The sequence below is a fragment of the Apostichopus japonicus genome, chromosome 5, assembly GCF_037975245.1.
Source record: "Apostichopus japonicus isolate 1M-3 chromosome 5, ASM3797524v1, whole genome shotgun sequence".
Lineage (NCBI taxonomy): Eukaryota > Metazoa > Echinodermata > Holothuroidea > Aspidochirotida > Stichopodidae > Apostichopus > Apostichopus japonicus.
The window spans coordinates 18,334,825-18,353,155 of NC_092565.1; the positions used below are offsets into that span (position 1 = coordinate 18,334,825).

The window sequence follows — 18,331 nt, forward strand, 5'->3', positions numbered from 1 at the left end:
TACTGTATTTCTTAACAGTGATACAGGTATGTATTGTAATAGTTTGGTTCACAGATCTATAAGTAACTTGCATAATCACTTGGCTACTGATCTTCATCTTTTATTATTTAAAATTGTAGATATGAAATATATATGCTTACAATTGGTATGATTAGATTCTAATTGGAGCAAAGTCACTCTTTTCTTATTAAAGATTTTGCCATCAAATGAGGTGCATTAAACTCTGTACTTAGAGTTCAATCCCCCTCGTGGCTCTGTTGATACCAAAAACACACTTGAGTTTCTCATTTGTACAGTACAGTAGCTAACAGACCATTCATCATAGAGTTGTGTAATCAATAAGAATTTCAATAAATATATTGAATACTTAGAAGCATTTAAAATACTTGAAATCTACACAAAAGATTTTTATTTTTTTGTAGTCAGCAGTTTTCAACAATAATGTACATATGGGGATCGTAGAGTAATTGAACCAGGAGGTTTAACAGTTTACTATCCAGAGAGATGTGTGGTAGTCTGGGAGACAATCCTTTTTGCCAAATTTAAATTCATAAATTTAGAAAATGAAATTTAATCATATATATTGAATGTATGTAGATCACCCTGATCTAGCATAAGTTAATTCATTCCTCTCTTACAACTGGTAACATTCTTGCACAAGAGAAAAAACATGAAAAGAGGAGCACTGACTTTGTTGAGTTTCACAGTCTTGAGTTCAGAATTCATTGAAAGCACTGTAAACCCTAGAATATTAAGCAAAAATTCTGATGTACAGAATTACCCATGTCTGCAATGAATTCGACTAGAAAGATGATGAAACCTGGGAAAATTACAGCTCTTTTGAAGAATGTGTGCATAATGATGATGTCACATACCACCCACTGATCCATTGTCGGCCATATACCTTGAAATAATGAACTATTTTAATATATCTCAGCTGTAGAGAGAAATGTATCCTAGAATGTTAGTATGAAAGTCACATCTTCAAAACTTCCCTAAAATAACCCCCCCCCCCCCAAGGGAAAACATATGACATGGTATTTACTGGTAAAGTTTGCACCCACTGGCTAGAGAGTTCAAACTCACTAAGCCTTGGGTAACCAGGACTTGAAAAACCCAGGACCTTCCATGTAGTATAAATAACATGCAATTGACTAGTACAGTACTGTCTTGGAACTCCTCATGCCACAAATCTCACACACAGTCTGTCTTGATCTCTATTCACTTAATCTCTTGATCTTAATCTCTATTCACTTAATCGCTTAATCTCTATTCACTTGATCTCTATTCACTTGATCTCTATTCACTTAATACTTGAACACTTCATCCGTTCCATAGATCTACAAGTAAACAGTACAGGTGCAGATATTGTGAAAGTATTGTATGCTGATTACTAGTGCGCTGCACACATATTACAGTACTGTACAGTACTTATGCAGTACTGTACATCGTATATAGTGCATGATGGGTCCCATTTGAGGTTGCCGTGGTTCATTGAGCCAGCAGTACTATTCACAAACACTTTAGTGGTGCCATGCAATCATCAATTAAGTGTGTATAGAATTGTGAACCGGCTAGGACAGTACTCAGTTCTTTGAACGTGTCAATATTTCTCAGAAAGTCACTGTATACTACACTGTAGCCATATTCTGCTGACATATGGTCATTTTTCAACACCAGGAGGATGTAGTTGATGTTTACTGGTAAATCCACTCCACATTTTTGCATGTCAGCTATTACTATTCATGCCACAGTTCCCAATTTCCCTGAAGATGACTTCATTGTGTTAAGTTTTACCAAGTTCTACGATTATCCAGAATTATCAGAAAACTTTAACTTTTCTGTTATGGTTGCAGTTCAGTTTCAAGTTCTACCGAATTTGAAAACTTTGTTGATTCAAACACTCTGCATAAGGTACAATGCCCATTTTGACCCTCACTATACTTTGTTTAACTGTGTGGGATTTTTGAAGTTTGTAATGTTCTATTTTTGTATCTAATTGTAACCAAACTCTCTGTAAACTACAGTTCTAACTAGGGAACTATTGATTCCGTTAAAATACCAAATATTTTGGGCAATACAGGGGTTTTCTGTTCAGAAGAATACAAAACCAACAAGTTACAAAAAGTTACAAAAGTTGGGATTATGTACCATGGGATGTTTTGCTCTTAAGTAGTGAATAAACATTGACATAAATTTGGACTAAAAAATAAATATAAAGTTGGGACTTAAGTCATTGTTGGGCAAAAAAAATATGTTCTAAGTATAAAGATACATGTAGTAAAGTTTGTAGTCTCATTGCAAAATCTGTGAATTTATACATAAAGTCTGTTATCAGTAGAGTAGTACAGTCCTTTCACATACATGATTATTTGCAACTCAGGCTAATAGTCATAATATTTTTCATTGAATAATGCTTTGTAAATAATTCTCCTGGGACCTTCTCTCTTGTGCCTCTACCACTAGTCTGCATCTTATACTTCTTGATATTGATCTTCTAAGTAGCATTTTCTTGTTTAGAATTATGTGGCAGTGATGATAACAGTTAGTGACCGAATAGATTCGTTCATTATTTCACCAATTTCACAGAATGAATGTGTCAGTAGGTTGGTCATACACTATACAGCATTGCAAAATTTTAATGGTAGTCCAGTTGTCCGAGATGACTATACTGTATGTCTGTTCTGACAACAAAAATCACCTGTGGAGGTGGTCTGGTGGACAACTAGTTGATTGTAACATCAAATTCAGATTGCATTGTAATGAAATATCTCCAAACTAGCTATTAAAACAAATTTGTATCATCCCAAAATTCTTCTCTATTCACCAATCTACACATCTCTCCTCCAGTGTACATATTGGTCGAATGTTGTTATTTGCTACCTTTTTTTCGGACAACCAAAATGTAAGGACTGGAGTGGTTACAAGTCTGAGGGACAACCTGCAAAAAGACATCCCTTAAAAATTTGCCCTTCAAGTAGAGTAATATCTATATAAGTTTTAAATTCATTCTGTTTAATTATTTGTGTAAACCTACTGTACGTGTACTGTGCTGGCTATAGTTTGAGCAACTCTGGTAGAGGATAAATAACATTTATACGTTGAATTTTTGTTATACCTTATAATTGGATTCCTAATCTGTAAACTCATGTGAGGTTTAGATGGAGATAGTCTTGGACAAAACTGATGTCTTAAATTGTATAATTTATTGAATAATTTGTTTATTTTCTCTCATCAGCCACAAGAGATGCTTGAAGTGTGGATGTCAAAGTTGTATGAGGTAAGAATGACTAAACTCTTTAATTCTCATTATCATATTGTGGCTCCAGTATGTATCATGTATTCCCTCTATGTACAGTAGGGTAGCAAGTCAGATAGATAACACATTACTACGCAAGAGACCTAACCAGTAAGAGGAATGATGTGAACCCCATCTCTAAATGTTGTATCCCTAGATGGCAACTCAACTCAAAGCCTCAAGGTGTTGTATTTCTCTAACGATATTGAGCAAGCAAGTATTATTTGTAATTAGTGAGAACAACCGGGGATTAATTTTGATAGTTCTTAAATTGACAATAGTCTTGAGGGAAGAAACTTTTCTTTTGAGACTACCAATATATGACTTATAACGACATATTATTTTGGTACCTAGGTAATGTAAAGTCACCCACCCGCCTATGGATACTCTTTCAATATAGATACTGTACATACTAATCTTGTTGGGCAACCAATGTTGGGGTTCCATCAACCATTTAATGTCCAGGTTGTTGGAGAGAAAGTCAGAAAATAATCTGAAAGTTAATTAAGTGTGTTCAGCGCTTACTGTATGTTCAGTAAATTCCTGGTCAGATATTAATTTATTTGCTGTGTACAGTATCAATGACGTCTACAGGCTCATGTGCAACTTTACATAGTAACCCAGGGCATATATACAGTATACTGTATATTATTTGGAAAATTGTTTGTTAGTGGACACTTGCAAACTGAGGACAGGCGATTTCCTGATAACCGGCTCGTTGCTTTGTATGATAACCTTATTAGCTAGACATGGTACTATACAGTTGTATGGAGTACACTGCGTCCATGGCTTAAAAATCTGGTCATGCTACATTGTAGGTTAACTCATAATGACTCTACAGCAGACAGTAAACTTACAAACCGTGTATTACCATTGACAGCAGTGTAGTGCACTTCAATTTCAGCAGCCGTGGATTATAGCCATATAGGGAATAGTTTTATCCAGGACTATAGAGAAAATTGGGAAAATGCTATATAGTATGACAGTATTAACTTGCTGCACAATTGCTTATATGTTACTAGCAAGTTTTGCTTTTAGAAGAGAGCTTAAAAAATTGTAGTTTCAAATTTCAATATTTTATGATAAACAAGTGTACGCACCTATGAATATCAATTTACAGGTAGGTAATGTACCACTCAATTGATGACTATTAAAGTGATGAAAGATATGAATGATTAGTTTCATGCCAGTTGGCATTTAGAATCATTCTCCCATCTAATGAAAATGGTAGTGTATGTTTTGTTGGTTGGGTCTGAACTGAGAGGTACATACATAGGCGTAGGAGGCGGGGGGGCTGGGGGGGCTGCAGCCCCCCCAACCAATTTTTTTGGTGAAAATTCGGGCAATATGCTTAGAATTTTTCGGGCACCTACTGGAAGAATAATAATTTGCAATGTGTTTTTCATTTTTGGTTCCTTGCTTTAGCAAAAGGAACCTATGCAGTCAGGTTGGCGTGTGTGTGTGTGTATGTATGTATGTATGTATGTATGTGTGTGTGTGTGTGTGTGTGTCTGTGACACTTGCTTGGGTACGCTCTATCTCAATAAGGGAATGTTGGATTGAGGCCAAACTTGGACTATAGATCCGCCATATGGAGAAGGTGTGCCCTATTGTTTTTGGTGCCCACAAAGGTCACCAAAGGTCAGTTATGGTCCAAAAACCGAAAATATTAAAACTGCAATAACTCCCAGTGCCAATGTGCGACAAGATTGATATTTTGGGACAAGTTGTGAACTGGTTAGGGGAGCATTTTCAAACATAACGGTCATGTGATCCGAGGTCACCAAAGGTCAATTAATGATAAAAAACTAGTATTTTTGCGATAACTTGAGAACGAAATGTCTGTTAGGGTTGGGAGTTGCCTCAATGTGATCCAATTGTCGACCCGCATCTGGGTGACCCTTGACCTCAATTTGACCTCTGGTGACCTTTTCGTGTTTTTTGGATTTTTACAGTTTCGATGCTATTTTCAGATGTCAAAGGTACCTTCTGATCATAAATGTCAATAGGTTGACCCCGTGTGACCTTTATGTGCGAAGTTATATGGGGTCAAAGTTTTTCAGTCGGAGTTAGGATGGTTGTACAGACTTTTCGTTTTGTTTTTTGGAATCAAGAGATTAAACTACATCTGAAACCAAGGTCAAAAGGTCAAAGGTCACATTAGAAAAAATGTGCTTATTTTGGGAGGAAACGAGCAAAAAAGAAAATGTTTGGTTTTGATGCTAGATTTGGATATCAAAGGTACCTTCCGATCAAAAATGTCAATTGGTTGACACCCGTGTGACCTTCGTGTGCGAAGTTATACGAGGTCAAAGTTAATTTTCACACATTTAATGCAACAACTCCCAGTTCCAAGGTGTGACATGGTTGATATTTTTGGACAAGTTGCAAATGGTATAGGGGAATATTTTCAAACTTACCGGTCATGTGATCCGAGGTCACCAAAGGTCAATTAATGTCAAAAGACTAGTATTTTGGGGGTAGAAAATGGGCAAAGAAAAAAATGTTTGAATTTTTATAGTTTGATGCTCTAATTTAGGTCTCATCAATCAAAAATGTCAATAAGTTGACCCAAGGTGACCTTTGTATGTTAAGTTATATGAGGTCAAAGTTAATTTTCAGACATTTAGTGTAATAACTCCCAGTGCCAAGGTGTAACACAGTTGATATTTTGAGACAAGTTGCAAATGGTATAGGGGAATATTTTCAAACTTAACGGTCATGTGATCCGAGGTCACCAAAGGTCAATTATTGATAAAAAACTAGTATTTTTTGCGATAACTTGAGAACAAATTGTCCGTTAGGGTTGGGAGTTGCTTCAATGTAATCCAATTGTCGACCCGCATCTGGGTGACCCTTGACCTCAATTTGACCTCTGGTGACCTTTTCGTGTTTTGTGGATTTTTTACAGTTTCGATGCTATTTTCAGATGTCAAAGGTACCTTCTGATCATAAATGTCAATAGGTTGACCCCTGTGTGACCTTGGTGTGCGAAGTTATATGAGGTCAAAGTTAATTTTCAGACATTTAATGCAATAACTCCCAGTTCCAAGGTGTGACAAGGTTGATATTTTTGGAGTAGTTGCAAATGGTATAGGGAAATATTTTCAAACTTAACGGTCATGTGATACAAGGTCACCAAAGGTCAATTAATGTCAAAAAACTAGTATTTTTGCGATAACTTGAGAACAAATTGTCCGTTAGGGTTGGGAGTTGTTTCAATGAAGTCAAATTGTCGACCCGCATCTGGGTGACCCTTGACCTCAATTTGACCTCTGGTGACCTTTTCGTGTTTTGTGGATTTTTTACAGTTTCGATGCTATTTTCAGATGTCAAAGGTACCTTCTGATCATAAATGTCAATAGGTTGACCCCTGTGTGACCTTGGTGTGGGAAGTTATATGAGGTCAAAGTTAATTTTCAGACATTTAATGCAATAACTCCCAGTTCCAAGGTGTGACAAGGTTGATATTTTTGGAGTAGTTGCAAATGGTATAGAGGGATATTTTCAAACTTAACAGTTATGTGATACAAGGTCACCAAAGGTCAATTAATGATAAAAAACTAGTATTTTTGCGATAACTTGAGAACAAATTGTCCGTTAGAGTTGGGAGTTGCTTCAATGAAGTCCAATTGTCGACCCGCATCTGGGTAACCCTTGACCTCAATTTGACCTCTGGTGACCTTTTCGTGTTTTGTGGATTTTTTACAGTTTCGATGCTATTTTCAGATGTCAAAGGTACCTTCTGATCATAAATGTCAATAGGTTGACCCCTGTGTGACCTTGGTGTGGGAAGTTATATGAGGTCAAAGTTAATTTTCAGACATTTAATGCAATAACTCCCAGTGCCAAGGTGTGACAAGGTTGATTTTTTTGGACAAGTTGCAAATGGTATAGGGGAATATTTTCAAACTTAACGGTCATGTGATCCAAGGTCACCAAAGGTCAGCTAATGTTAAAAAAGTAGTATTATGGGGGGAGAAAATGGGCAAAGAAAAAATGTTTGAATTTTTACAGTCATGCTCTATTTAGGTCTCACCGATCAAAAATGTCAATTGGTTGACCTCCGGGTGACCTTCAAAAGTTCAAAAGTCAATTTTTTGACATTTAATGCAATTAAATCTCAATGCCAAGGTGTGACATGGTTGATATTTTGGGACAAGTTGTGAATGGGGTGGTGGAACATTTTGAAACTTCAAGGTCATGTCATCTGAGGTCACCATTGTTATCATATCTGTTGACACGCTTGTAGGTCTCTTATATTTCTTACATTTTCGACGCCATATTTAGATCTCAAAAGTGCCTTTTGATATAAAATCTGATCACATTTACGGTGATCACAAAAGTGTTGGCTATAGTGTTGGTTACTTTATGGGAACATGTAGGACAATTACTTGGACTATTTCAGCCCAATCTTGCTTGATAATATGATGTGTATTGTCATATACCCCAAGCAAGGAACCACAGTGCCCTTGGGCTCTTGTTTTTGGGTGAAAATTCGGCAATATGCTGAGAATTATTCGGGCATCTACTGAAAGAATAATAATTTGCAATGTGTTTTTCAATATTTCGGTGAAAATTCGGGCAATATGCTGAGAATTTTTGTCGGGCACCTACTGAAAGAATAATAATTTGCAATGTGTTTTTCAATATTTTGGTGAAAATTCGAGAATAAGAATTTTTTCGGGCACCTACTGAAAGAATAATAATTTGCATTTTTTGCACAATTTTTTTTGGTGAAAATTTGGGCAATATGCTGAGAACTTTGCGTGCACCTACCAGTGGCGGAGCGTCCATACAGTCAGAGGGGGCGGATGCCCCCCCCCTGACGGACTCAAATGGACTGCTGGCGCCCTTTCAGCTTTTTACCACTTTTTACTTATTCGCGATTATTGACTTTTTTATTGCGCTCTGAAATACCTATTGACATTTGTCACATTTTGTTGGTGCAATTTTCTGACAAATGGCGATGACACCTATTTATTCTTCGTTTATCTGCAAATTAGCAAGGCCCGGAAAGGGTCATTTCCGGCGATCTAGGGAGTAACTTTACTCAAAAAATTTCTGTACGCTCCGCGCCAACCTGTGGTGGCGCTCCGCTTAGATAGTGTCAAAAGCGCCCCTACAGACCATTCTCTCCCCCCCCCTGACCAATACCCCCTAGCTCCGCCACTGGCACCTAGTGAAAATGATGAAGAATTTGCAATGTGTTTTTCAATGGTTAAACTTATATTATTATTATTATCATTATTGTTGTAACGACTTCCCCAATAATTCTAACCAATATGGAAGGGTAATAACACGGAAAATGATTTTATGTTATTGGCAGGTGATTTAATAACTGATGGATGCCTATATGATATGCACATTAACATGTGGAACGCGCGCGGAGCGCGCGAAAAAATTTTCGTTGTATTTTTCGGGCAAGTCGTTACAGCCCCCCCAAATCAAATGAGGCTCCTACGCCTATGGGTACATACCGTATGCAGCAGGTGGTATGTACCTTGGCAGCTTATAAACAAGTTTAAGTGAAAAAAAAGGTATACTTGAGATTTAGCTTCATACTTGGTACTAGATGAGTCCACCTTGGTGAGTAGTACAATAACCCTATCCTTTTTGTTTTGGAGGTTAAAGGTCATTTGAGCTCAATGGCAGAGGCCACAGTCTGGAATACATTGTTTATTCCAATTTAAGCAAAAGTGTGGGTCAACTTGACCTATAGATCCAAATCAATGCCAAAGATCTTATACTGGTCAGTTTATGTCAGCAGTGGTCAGAACTTGGGAATCAGATGTGCAGTATATATTACATTTTCTTAAAATGTAGCAACTAATACTATAACTTAGCCTATTGGCTTTCTGTTTTTCTTCTACTGTACTTACATTAATTAACTAGATCTCTGTGTTAAGTACTTTCCGGTAAGTATCATAGCGTGACATTGGAAGCGATTCGAACCATCCAGCTTGAAACTGTACTTTGCACAGTGGTTTTTGTAGCTCTGAGAGTTAGAATTGGGTCAATTGTGTTACATGTATCTGCTGGTATTTCGCAAGGTGACAGTTTTTTTTCAATGTAAGCATTGATAAAACCAGCAAATCTGTATCGCTACTACTTAAGCCTACCGTACAAATACAGAGTTTTGGCATTTTTTTCATATAACCATTTTTGGGGAGGTTCATGGCCATCTGTAGTGTACAAACTGTACAACCATACGGTTAGCATGATCTGGTTTCAACTTTGCATGAGTCATCGTATTTGGTTTTGCGCTGACTATGTAGTCAAATGTGAGGGCAATTTTTCTACTGTCAAACTGATGGAAAAAGGCGAAAAATAGTACAACTACAGGTACTGCAAGCATTTGACGTACATGTACAGTATACATCTAAGAGGTGTGACCCTCATCTGGTTTTGTGTCCATATATGCTGTATTCAGTCAGTGTATTACAGTAACGAACGTGTACAAACAAAGATAAATTAATTGATACACAGCACATGAACAGAAACTTGTTAATATTATCAAGGTAGAACTTCAGTGGAAATTTAAGTTGTTCTGCCAGTTCATTTGAACAATGTAAGCTGACAGAAAATTGCAGTTTTATGCCGTGATCTGCCTTTAAAACATGTATAAGAACACACTACTGAAACATGATACGTACAGTATCATAAATACAAACCACTAAAAAAAGAAAACAGTTCTTAGATAGTACTATATTCCCAAGTCACATGGCCACTGTTTGATACAGGTTTTGAGTACTATACAGGTCTCCACAGTGGCGTGCAGAAAACCAGGGGGAAGGGGGACATGACCCCCTCCCCCCCATCTCCCACCTCCCTCCATGGTCAGTTGGGGGAAAAGGTTCTGTTGGGCTAACACTGTTTAGGATACATTTTACAGTTCAGTTGGGAAAGAAATAGGCCACCCCTACAGGCAGAAAATACCAACAGATGTGTATCGAAGGATGTGGTTAATAGTGTACACCCATCTCTTATAATATCACAAAACAAAATTCAAAAGTACTTATTAGCACAACCAGGCATATATAGAGGTAATTATAGACCTAATATGCCTATATGCCTCAGAATGTATATTTGGATTTCAAAACCTTTGACTATTTTACCCCCCCGCCCCAGTCCCCCTATTGGTAGTAGGTTTCAACGACCCCAGCGCCACATTCTTTCTTTGATCCATCTCTGTCTCCTCCATAAAGGTTCCTGTCCCTACAGTACCTACATCAATCAGGTGTTACCTAGATTTGGCATTCCCCCTTCTCTCTTTCCCTACCTTCAAATTCTTGTGCAAGTCACTACTGTACAGTCTAGATATATCTTTAAACTTGGGTATTCTGTATGTTTTACAAATTTAGGGAATTTTTTGTAAAGGTTATAAAAATTGTTTGTATGATGTAATTATGAATAATCTCATCTAGCAGTTTATGCTGCAATTGTTGTGCAAATATTAATAAGTTTTAAGAAGGGGAAGGTGAGTTCATTTGGGTTAAAGCATTGTTCATGGATGTGGAAGTATATACATGAGTAAACAATTATGCCACCTAACATCCTTTATGACATTCAAGAAATCCATGGTGTGCAATTGGTTTCCGTGCAAATCATAACCAATGCAGTCATGATGGCATGTGTGTGCAGGTGTAGTATATGGGTGTATAATATCTACATGTGTGTGTGACACCAAAGCTTGTAAACATGGTACAGTATCTTAAGATAGGAATCATGGATACTTGTCATATTTGGTGTGTCTGTGTGTCATGTTGAGAGGAAGAACCCTATTATTTTTTTGGTAGATGTCAAAGGTCATCTGATGTCACCAGCTCAAATTCTCAAACCCTTGTAAACACGATATCTCAAGAAGGGAAGCTTGATCTATGGGATCTTAACTTTGTATGTGAAACGGTTATATTGTGTTCATGGAGCCTATTGTTTATGGTGCTGATGATGTGCATATTAATGAGTAGGCAGGACATAATGTAAAACTGTTTAATTTTTAATATATTGTTATGCCTGGTTTGCTTCATATTTTAAACAGAGTTGCCTTTAAAGCTGGTACATTTGTACTGGTATGCCTTACTCATGATGTATATATGTAATTTATTTAATTAAGCATTTAAAAAATTATCGAAGAAAAGCTCAAATCCACTTCTGTATGAATGCTTGTATAGATCATGTGTACACGCACTTGACTACCAGCCAGGTTTGTTTTCAACACACTCTGAAATATTTGCAGTGTATTTAATAATATGATCCGCAGTTGAAAGTATATTGAAAAACAAGATTTACAGCCTGGGGAAAATCATGTTTTTCTAATCTGTCAAAGAGACAAGGTTTAAATGAAGAGTCTCAGAAAGCATGAATTCTCCTTAATGTGTTAGTGTAAAATGGTATGATTATGTACATTTGCCTAGTTTACTTAAAAAGAAAGTTTGTAGGGAAAGAACATGTTTTTCTAATCTGTCAAAAAGTTTGTAACTTAGGGAAAGATATCAATCATGACTACTTCTGCTGCTATTGTGCCCAGAAGCATTAAAGGAAAGATAAACCCTGGCATTTTTTACTGATGCATATGATAGGAAGGCAAATGATAAAACGATTCTACCAAAATGCTTACAGAAACATCTTACATTTTCAAGATGTCGCTTACATGTTCCTTCATACAGGGTATACGTGCAAAATAGGACTTGAAAGTCAGTCTAAAATTACATCACACAGCCACTTGTGACTGAAATTTTAATTTGTTTTTTTATTTTCTCCTTTCAACTGTTTTCCTCATTGGGTGTGGTGTCTGGGAGTTTCTTACATGTCAGGCAGTGGCGAAGCGTCTATACATTCAGGGGGGGCGGATGCCCCCCCTGACAGACTCAAATGGACTGCTGGCGCCCTTTTCAGCTCTTAACCACTTTTTACTTATTCGCGATTATTGACTTTTTTATTGCGCTCTCATCTACCTATTGACATTTGTCACATTTTGTTGGTGTAATTTGGCGATGACACCTGTTTATTCTTCGTTTATCTGCAAATTAGCCAGGCCCGGAAAGGTCATTTCCGGCGATCTAGGGAGTACCTATACTCAAAAAATTTCTGTATGCTACGCGCCAACCTGTGGTGGTGCTCCGCTTAGATAATGTCGAAAGCACCACTACAGACAATTCTCGCCCCTCCTGACCAATACCCCTAGCTCCGTCACAGATATCAGGTACAAACTAACATTGAATTTAGTGAAAATAATTTGTCCATTCATGTATCAAAATGAGTAAACACTTATGAAGAAAACCATTTCAAAAATTTGTAAATGAAAGTTGACTCTGTAACATTAGGAATTGGACAATTGGCTGCTCCTGATCTGACTCAAATATCCAAAACCTTGTAAACATGATATCTCAAGTTAGAAAGCATGGATACTTTTCATACTTGGTATGTGGATGCATTAAATCAGGGGGGGGGGGGGATTCAGTGGAGGTCACCAGTGGTCCAACTCTGAAATCCTTTAAAGATGATATCTCAAGGTAGGAATTGAGGATACTTCTCATACTTGGTATTTTGATGCATCACATTGAGTACAATACCCTTGTACAATACCTTTGTACAATACCCTTGTACAATACCCCTTGTACAATACCCTTGTACAATACCCCTTGTACAATACCCTTGTACAATACCCTTGTACAATACCCTATTGCTTTTGGTGGAGGTGTGTGTATTGCCATGTACAGTCTACAGATCTGTGTCTATCATGCCATGGTGTATTTGTACATGTATCAAAATGGTGGTTCCGGACATTTATATTATAATGAGCTATTTCTGGTGAACAAACAGAAGTCTAGTGTAATGAAGTCATCGAAGTCATGGTACAGTAATTGTTTTTATCAAAAGCATGACTTCTTTTACTGTACATGGTAATTAAGTGTTTTGAGAAATAAATAAAACATTTAAATAAATCAATAAAAATATCCTCTCTTCCCTCTAATTTTGACAGACCATTGAAAAATTTAATCCCTCCTTCATCGCCCTCCATTGTCAAGAAGTTGGCGGCAAAAAGTTCAAGAAGTGCATGAAAGAAGTGTCAAGTTTTGTGAGGTAAGTCAACAGGAATAGTACTGGGTATGATGCGTTGGTTACAGTAGTTACAGCAGTGAAGTAAATGAAAATTCAGTAGGTTTAGATTGGAATTCGATACGTCTGGTTAGAAAGTCTACTTAGATCATGAAAGTGTCTAGGATTATTTTGCAATTCTTTGCGTCCGTCTCCGATAGACAGACAGAAGCGATCACCAGTGACGACATTTGTAGCACTGCAAAGCGGTTCCACAGAGGGCGCTATCATATACGTCCTAACAGTGAGGTCGATATTTAATGCTCTGTGTAATTAATTATGCATGATGATCTATCCTGTCTACAGATCTGAGACAAAGATTTTGTTCACCTGGGCTGTGACCTTATCTCGATCAATGTGCTAGTTGCGAAAATATTATTATAAAGATCTTTGTCTTCATCATATCTAAGAATATATCATGGGGGATTTAAATCTAGTCCTAAATGTCCATTTCAGTCTCAGTACTACTGTAGCAGGCGTGACTGAAAAAAAAACAAGGTCGATGCAGTCTTGTAAACATGAATTGTTTTGATTGTTTCCTCACATGTATCTCTTTTGAATCGTTTAACATTTTGTACAGTAAATAAATAACACCCTATATGAACTTTTTTTTTGTTTGCACTGTGGTGGGTATTTAAATTTACAAATTAGGGTTTACCTATCCTTTCAACATTCTGCGTTATAATTTTAATTACTGCAGTAAATCAAGGAATCTTGTAGTTCCCTTGTTAGATAAGCACAAGTCTGTTCTATTATAGACTGTACATACTAAAATACCATGTACAGGAATACACGATATATATAAAAAACCACACATAAACCACAATGAACGGAACTATTCAAAGAAAAGTTCATTGAGAATCACAATTCCTGGTAGTGGTGTTGCAATACTGGCACTGGTTAAATATATTGTTTTGTGGTCTTTGTGCATGTGCAGTTAAATATACTTTTTTGGCAAATAAATTTTAAGGGTGAACCTCTAATTAATCTTTCAGTCATGATTGCAAACTGAGTTTCTTTATTTACTGTTCTTATGGTTTAGTATTTGAAATTTATGGTGTAGCAAATTTTTGTAACTGGTCGGCAAGCTGTTGAATGGGAATACTGACCATTTTAATATTGAGCTTAAGATTAATAATTTCAAGAGTTTTATAATTATTCAGACATTTTCTTTATGCTGTCTGTGCAATTGTCAAAGGCAATGAGTCACAAATTGATCTTAAAATGTTAAGGAAATGTTCAATTGTACTTTTTTTTCATTGAACTGTACTGTATGCACAGTGCAGTATTGAAGCAGTTAAATACCTTGCATAGTACATTAATACTCACATGTGGGAAGCAAGGGGTAGTGTTTCAGCCAACCTCAGTGTTCCATTGCACACTTCAAATGTTAGATTGCAGCAGTGTATATAGTTCCACGTCAAAGCCCTGCAAGGGAGATGAATTCCCTTTGATCATAGGAAGAGCATACTCAAGATCAGCAGGTTTGTAGTCAAGTCCATCAAATTTTCAGTCCAATCAGTCCATCTTGGTCCGAGTCTGCACCTAGTCCAGTCTTTTACATCCATACAGTAGTCCACAGAAGATTGGACCTTTCATTCGATCATAATCAAACTGACTCCACAGCAGGTTAGACCAACTGAGATGTTACGTAACATCAGTCAGTACTGACTGCACTCCTCTCTTACAGTACCTGTCTCTCCTGTAGAATTGCACTTTCCCATCTAATGTAATGTACCTAACTAGTTGGTATTAAAGGGTGTGAAGACTAGCGCAAAAAGAAACGTCTTATGCCGGTAATTTGACGTACTTTCGAGTGAGTTGTAAAAGAAGTGTTAAACACCACCATCGATCCCAGAAAATACACACACAGCTTGCTACCGTTGGTAATTAGACACTAGTGTACAGTCAGTACATACAGCTGCGGTCAACACCCACAGTACAGTATACAAACAATACAGCGATGGACATCTCAGGTCCAGCTAAAGATAACAAGGTATCACGTTTCATTACTGTCTGCATTTTGTAGCGACACGAACAAACGTCACTTGCAAGCAATAGAAAGTTAACTTTTTCAGATGGCCGCAAGCGTTTTGGGGCGAGTCTTCAATGCCTTTAACATTTTAGTACTCACTGCACCCCTGTTGACCCACTTCCAGCTCAACTGTCGCTTCTCTCTGAAGGTGCAGTTAAGGGAGTATCATGAAGTCCTGTAGTTGTGTCAGTTGTGATGTGACCATGGAATAATTTATACCTTTGGTATGCATGCATAAGAGTGTTCTGGCAACTTTTTTATTAGCACATCAACACTTAGCAATGAGTCTCTTTCTATATGGAAAAAACTGCAATGATATAATAAGTACTGTGTGTCTGCAATGACCCCTGAATATGCAATGTAATAAACAGAAATTAGTGAAGCTAACAATGCTTTAATACTAAGCGTGGAATCATTTCCCCGGTGACCTAGATATATGATACCGGATAATATCATGCATCAGTGGGTTTCTTATTCATGGTTGATACTTTCATGTTACGTACTATACTGTCCATGTGTCTGTGATTCGTGATTCCTGTTAGAGGTCAAAACAAGCTCTGTGTATGCACATGTTTGTATTCTAACTAAAAGTACAGCTTAATGGCATAGAACTTTCGTGTATGCCTAAGTACGTAGAGAGTCGATTTGTTGGAACGATGCCCATATTTACTGCATCCCAGTGAGGTCTACTAAAATCTGAGAGGGATTGGGAGATGGCATGCCGTGAGGGGGTTTGGGTACAGGTACCTAGTAGAGCGTTGTATGTATAGTATATATTGATATACTGTTAAAGCAAAGCAGCAAGTCCAAGTTAAGTCAATCGCAATAACTCTCAGATGATGGCTTAAATAAAGAGTTGTTACCTTGTATTTGCTATAACCATAGAATGTAATTCCTGACTTTTTGTTTCTTTTACTGAGGCAATTCCATTGTTCTCTCCTTCCTTACCTTTCTTATAGTACTGAGTCAATTCCATTGTTCTCTCCTTCCTTACCTTTCTTATATTGAGTCAATTCCATTGTTCTCTCCTTCCTTACCTTTCTTATATTGAGTCAATTCCTTTGTTCTCTCCTTCCTTACCTTTCTTATATTGAGTCAATTCCATTGTTCTCTCCTTCCTAACCTTTCTTATATTGAGTCAATTCCATTGTTCTCTCCTTCCTTGCCTTTCTTATATTGAGTCAATTCCATTGTTCTCTCCTTCCTTGCCTTTCTTATATTGAGTCAATTCCATTGTTCTCTCCTTCCTTACCTTTCTTATACTGAGTCAATTCCATCGTTCTCTCCTTCCTTACCTTTCTTATACTGAGTCAATTCCATTGTTCTCTCTTTCCTTACCTTTCTTATATTGAGTCAATTCCATTGTTCTCTCCTTCCTTACCTTTCTTATATTGAGTCAATTCCATTGTTCTCTCCTTCCTTACCTTTCTTATACTGAGTCAATTCCATTGTTCTCTCCTTCCTTACCTGCAGCCACTTGATGCGAAGTTCATCAATGGAACAATATGACAGAGCTGCAATGTACCTCGATGAAGACTTTACTCTGGATAATCACTTTACTGTGAGTAGAAAATTGCCTCAGACCCCTGGGGTGACTACAAGATATTGATAAAGGGCAGGGGGTGGGGGAGGAGGGGATGGGGCAAGGAGGGGATAGGGCATTGTGGTTGTTGAAGGTAACTCAAGATTACATAGGAAGTCTGATAGCATTCTCTCCCAGAATGTTGCATTTTGAAAAATGTTTAGACTATAAATTAGATCTATTAAATATGTCTTTTAAACATTAAAGTGTTAAGTTCAACATTATATGCTGCCTTATTTTCAAAATTCTGCAACCTTCTTAGATGAATTTTTAGCATGGCATTGTGGTGGGAGAATTCTTCGTTCTAAAGCGCCAACCTTTTATCAACCGATTAAAATCTAAGTTTTACGGGAAAAGGATGTTTCATATTTGTGGTATGCCCTGCCACCAATACTTCCTCTTTTACCTTGCCTACTTTTGTTTTTTATGTCTCAACTGAAAACTCATCTTATGAATTTTTATGACTCATCTTGTTCCAAATTGTCTTAACCATTGCTCCTGTTTTGTTATTTTATTTTCATGAATTTTTGTTTTCTTACAATTTTATTATTATTACTATTATTATTGGTACAGTACCTATATTACATAAAAGAACTTTTTGACAATTATTTCATGCTATATGGAGGTCACCCTTTAGTACGACAAAGATTAACTAAAGACACATACTGTAAGTACAGACAATGCACTTAAAAGGTATATACCTTTGGAATGCACTGTACCTGATAGGTTAAAAGTCTTTAAACTACAGTAAATAACATGCTAAATGAATTATCGTCAGTCGCACAAACGGTAAATGGATTTATACACACAAAGTGTGTACAGTGTAATATATTAACTAATTATATGAGTGTTACCAGCCCAAGTGGTAAGCTACAGTCTGTTTCATGAGATAACAAGCACAGCGAAGCCCGCACTGATTCACAGCTCTAGATGAGTGGTCAGAATATTTCATCAGAATATTGCAGTGAACTGATACAAAAAATCAAACCTGCACCAGGGACTGGATCGACCCACATATTTCAAGCAAAGTTTTATGATAATAAATGGTGATAAAAACATTAATCATATTTTGTCACCACGATTGGTTATATTAATTTCGGGAGTTTGACAGCAGCATCCTGGAAAACATAACAGAGAACTTTCAGTTAGTCTAAACAACAGTTCCCACCAAGGACATTGGTTAATACGTATATTATTGTACGTAGTGAGAGCAATTTAAAAAAATATAATTATGTGATTTAAATTCCATATTACTTTAGATGTCAATTTTTACCTAAAATAGACAAAGAAAGTATAAAAAAGAGGGAACTCAAGT

General features: G+C 36.9%; 1 protein-coding gene across 5 annotated transcripts in view; it reads left to right on the forward strand.

Annotated features, from left to right (window-relative positions):
• Positions 1 to 18,331, forward strand: part of LOC139967912 (inositol polyphosphate-5-phosphatase A-like) — an 85,540-nt gene that overhangs the window by 5,797 nt on the left and 61,412 nt on the right. For all 5 annotated transcript variants that reach the window (XR_011793182.1, XM_071972120.1, XM_071972121.1 and 2 more), the window contains exons 3-5: positions 3,239 to 3,280; positions 13,284 to 13,384; positions 16,908 to 16,995. Coding sequence is in view for 4 of the 5 variants with exons in the window: in XM_071972120.1 (XP_071828221.1) it covers positions 3,239 to 3,280; positions 13,284 to 13,384; positions 16,908 to 16,995 (231 nt within the window). In the remaining variant the exon portion in view is untranslated. The remainder of the gene's footprint in view (positions 1 to 3,238; positions 3,281 to 13,283; positions 13,385 to 16,907; positions 16,996 to 18,331) is intronic.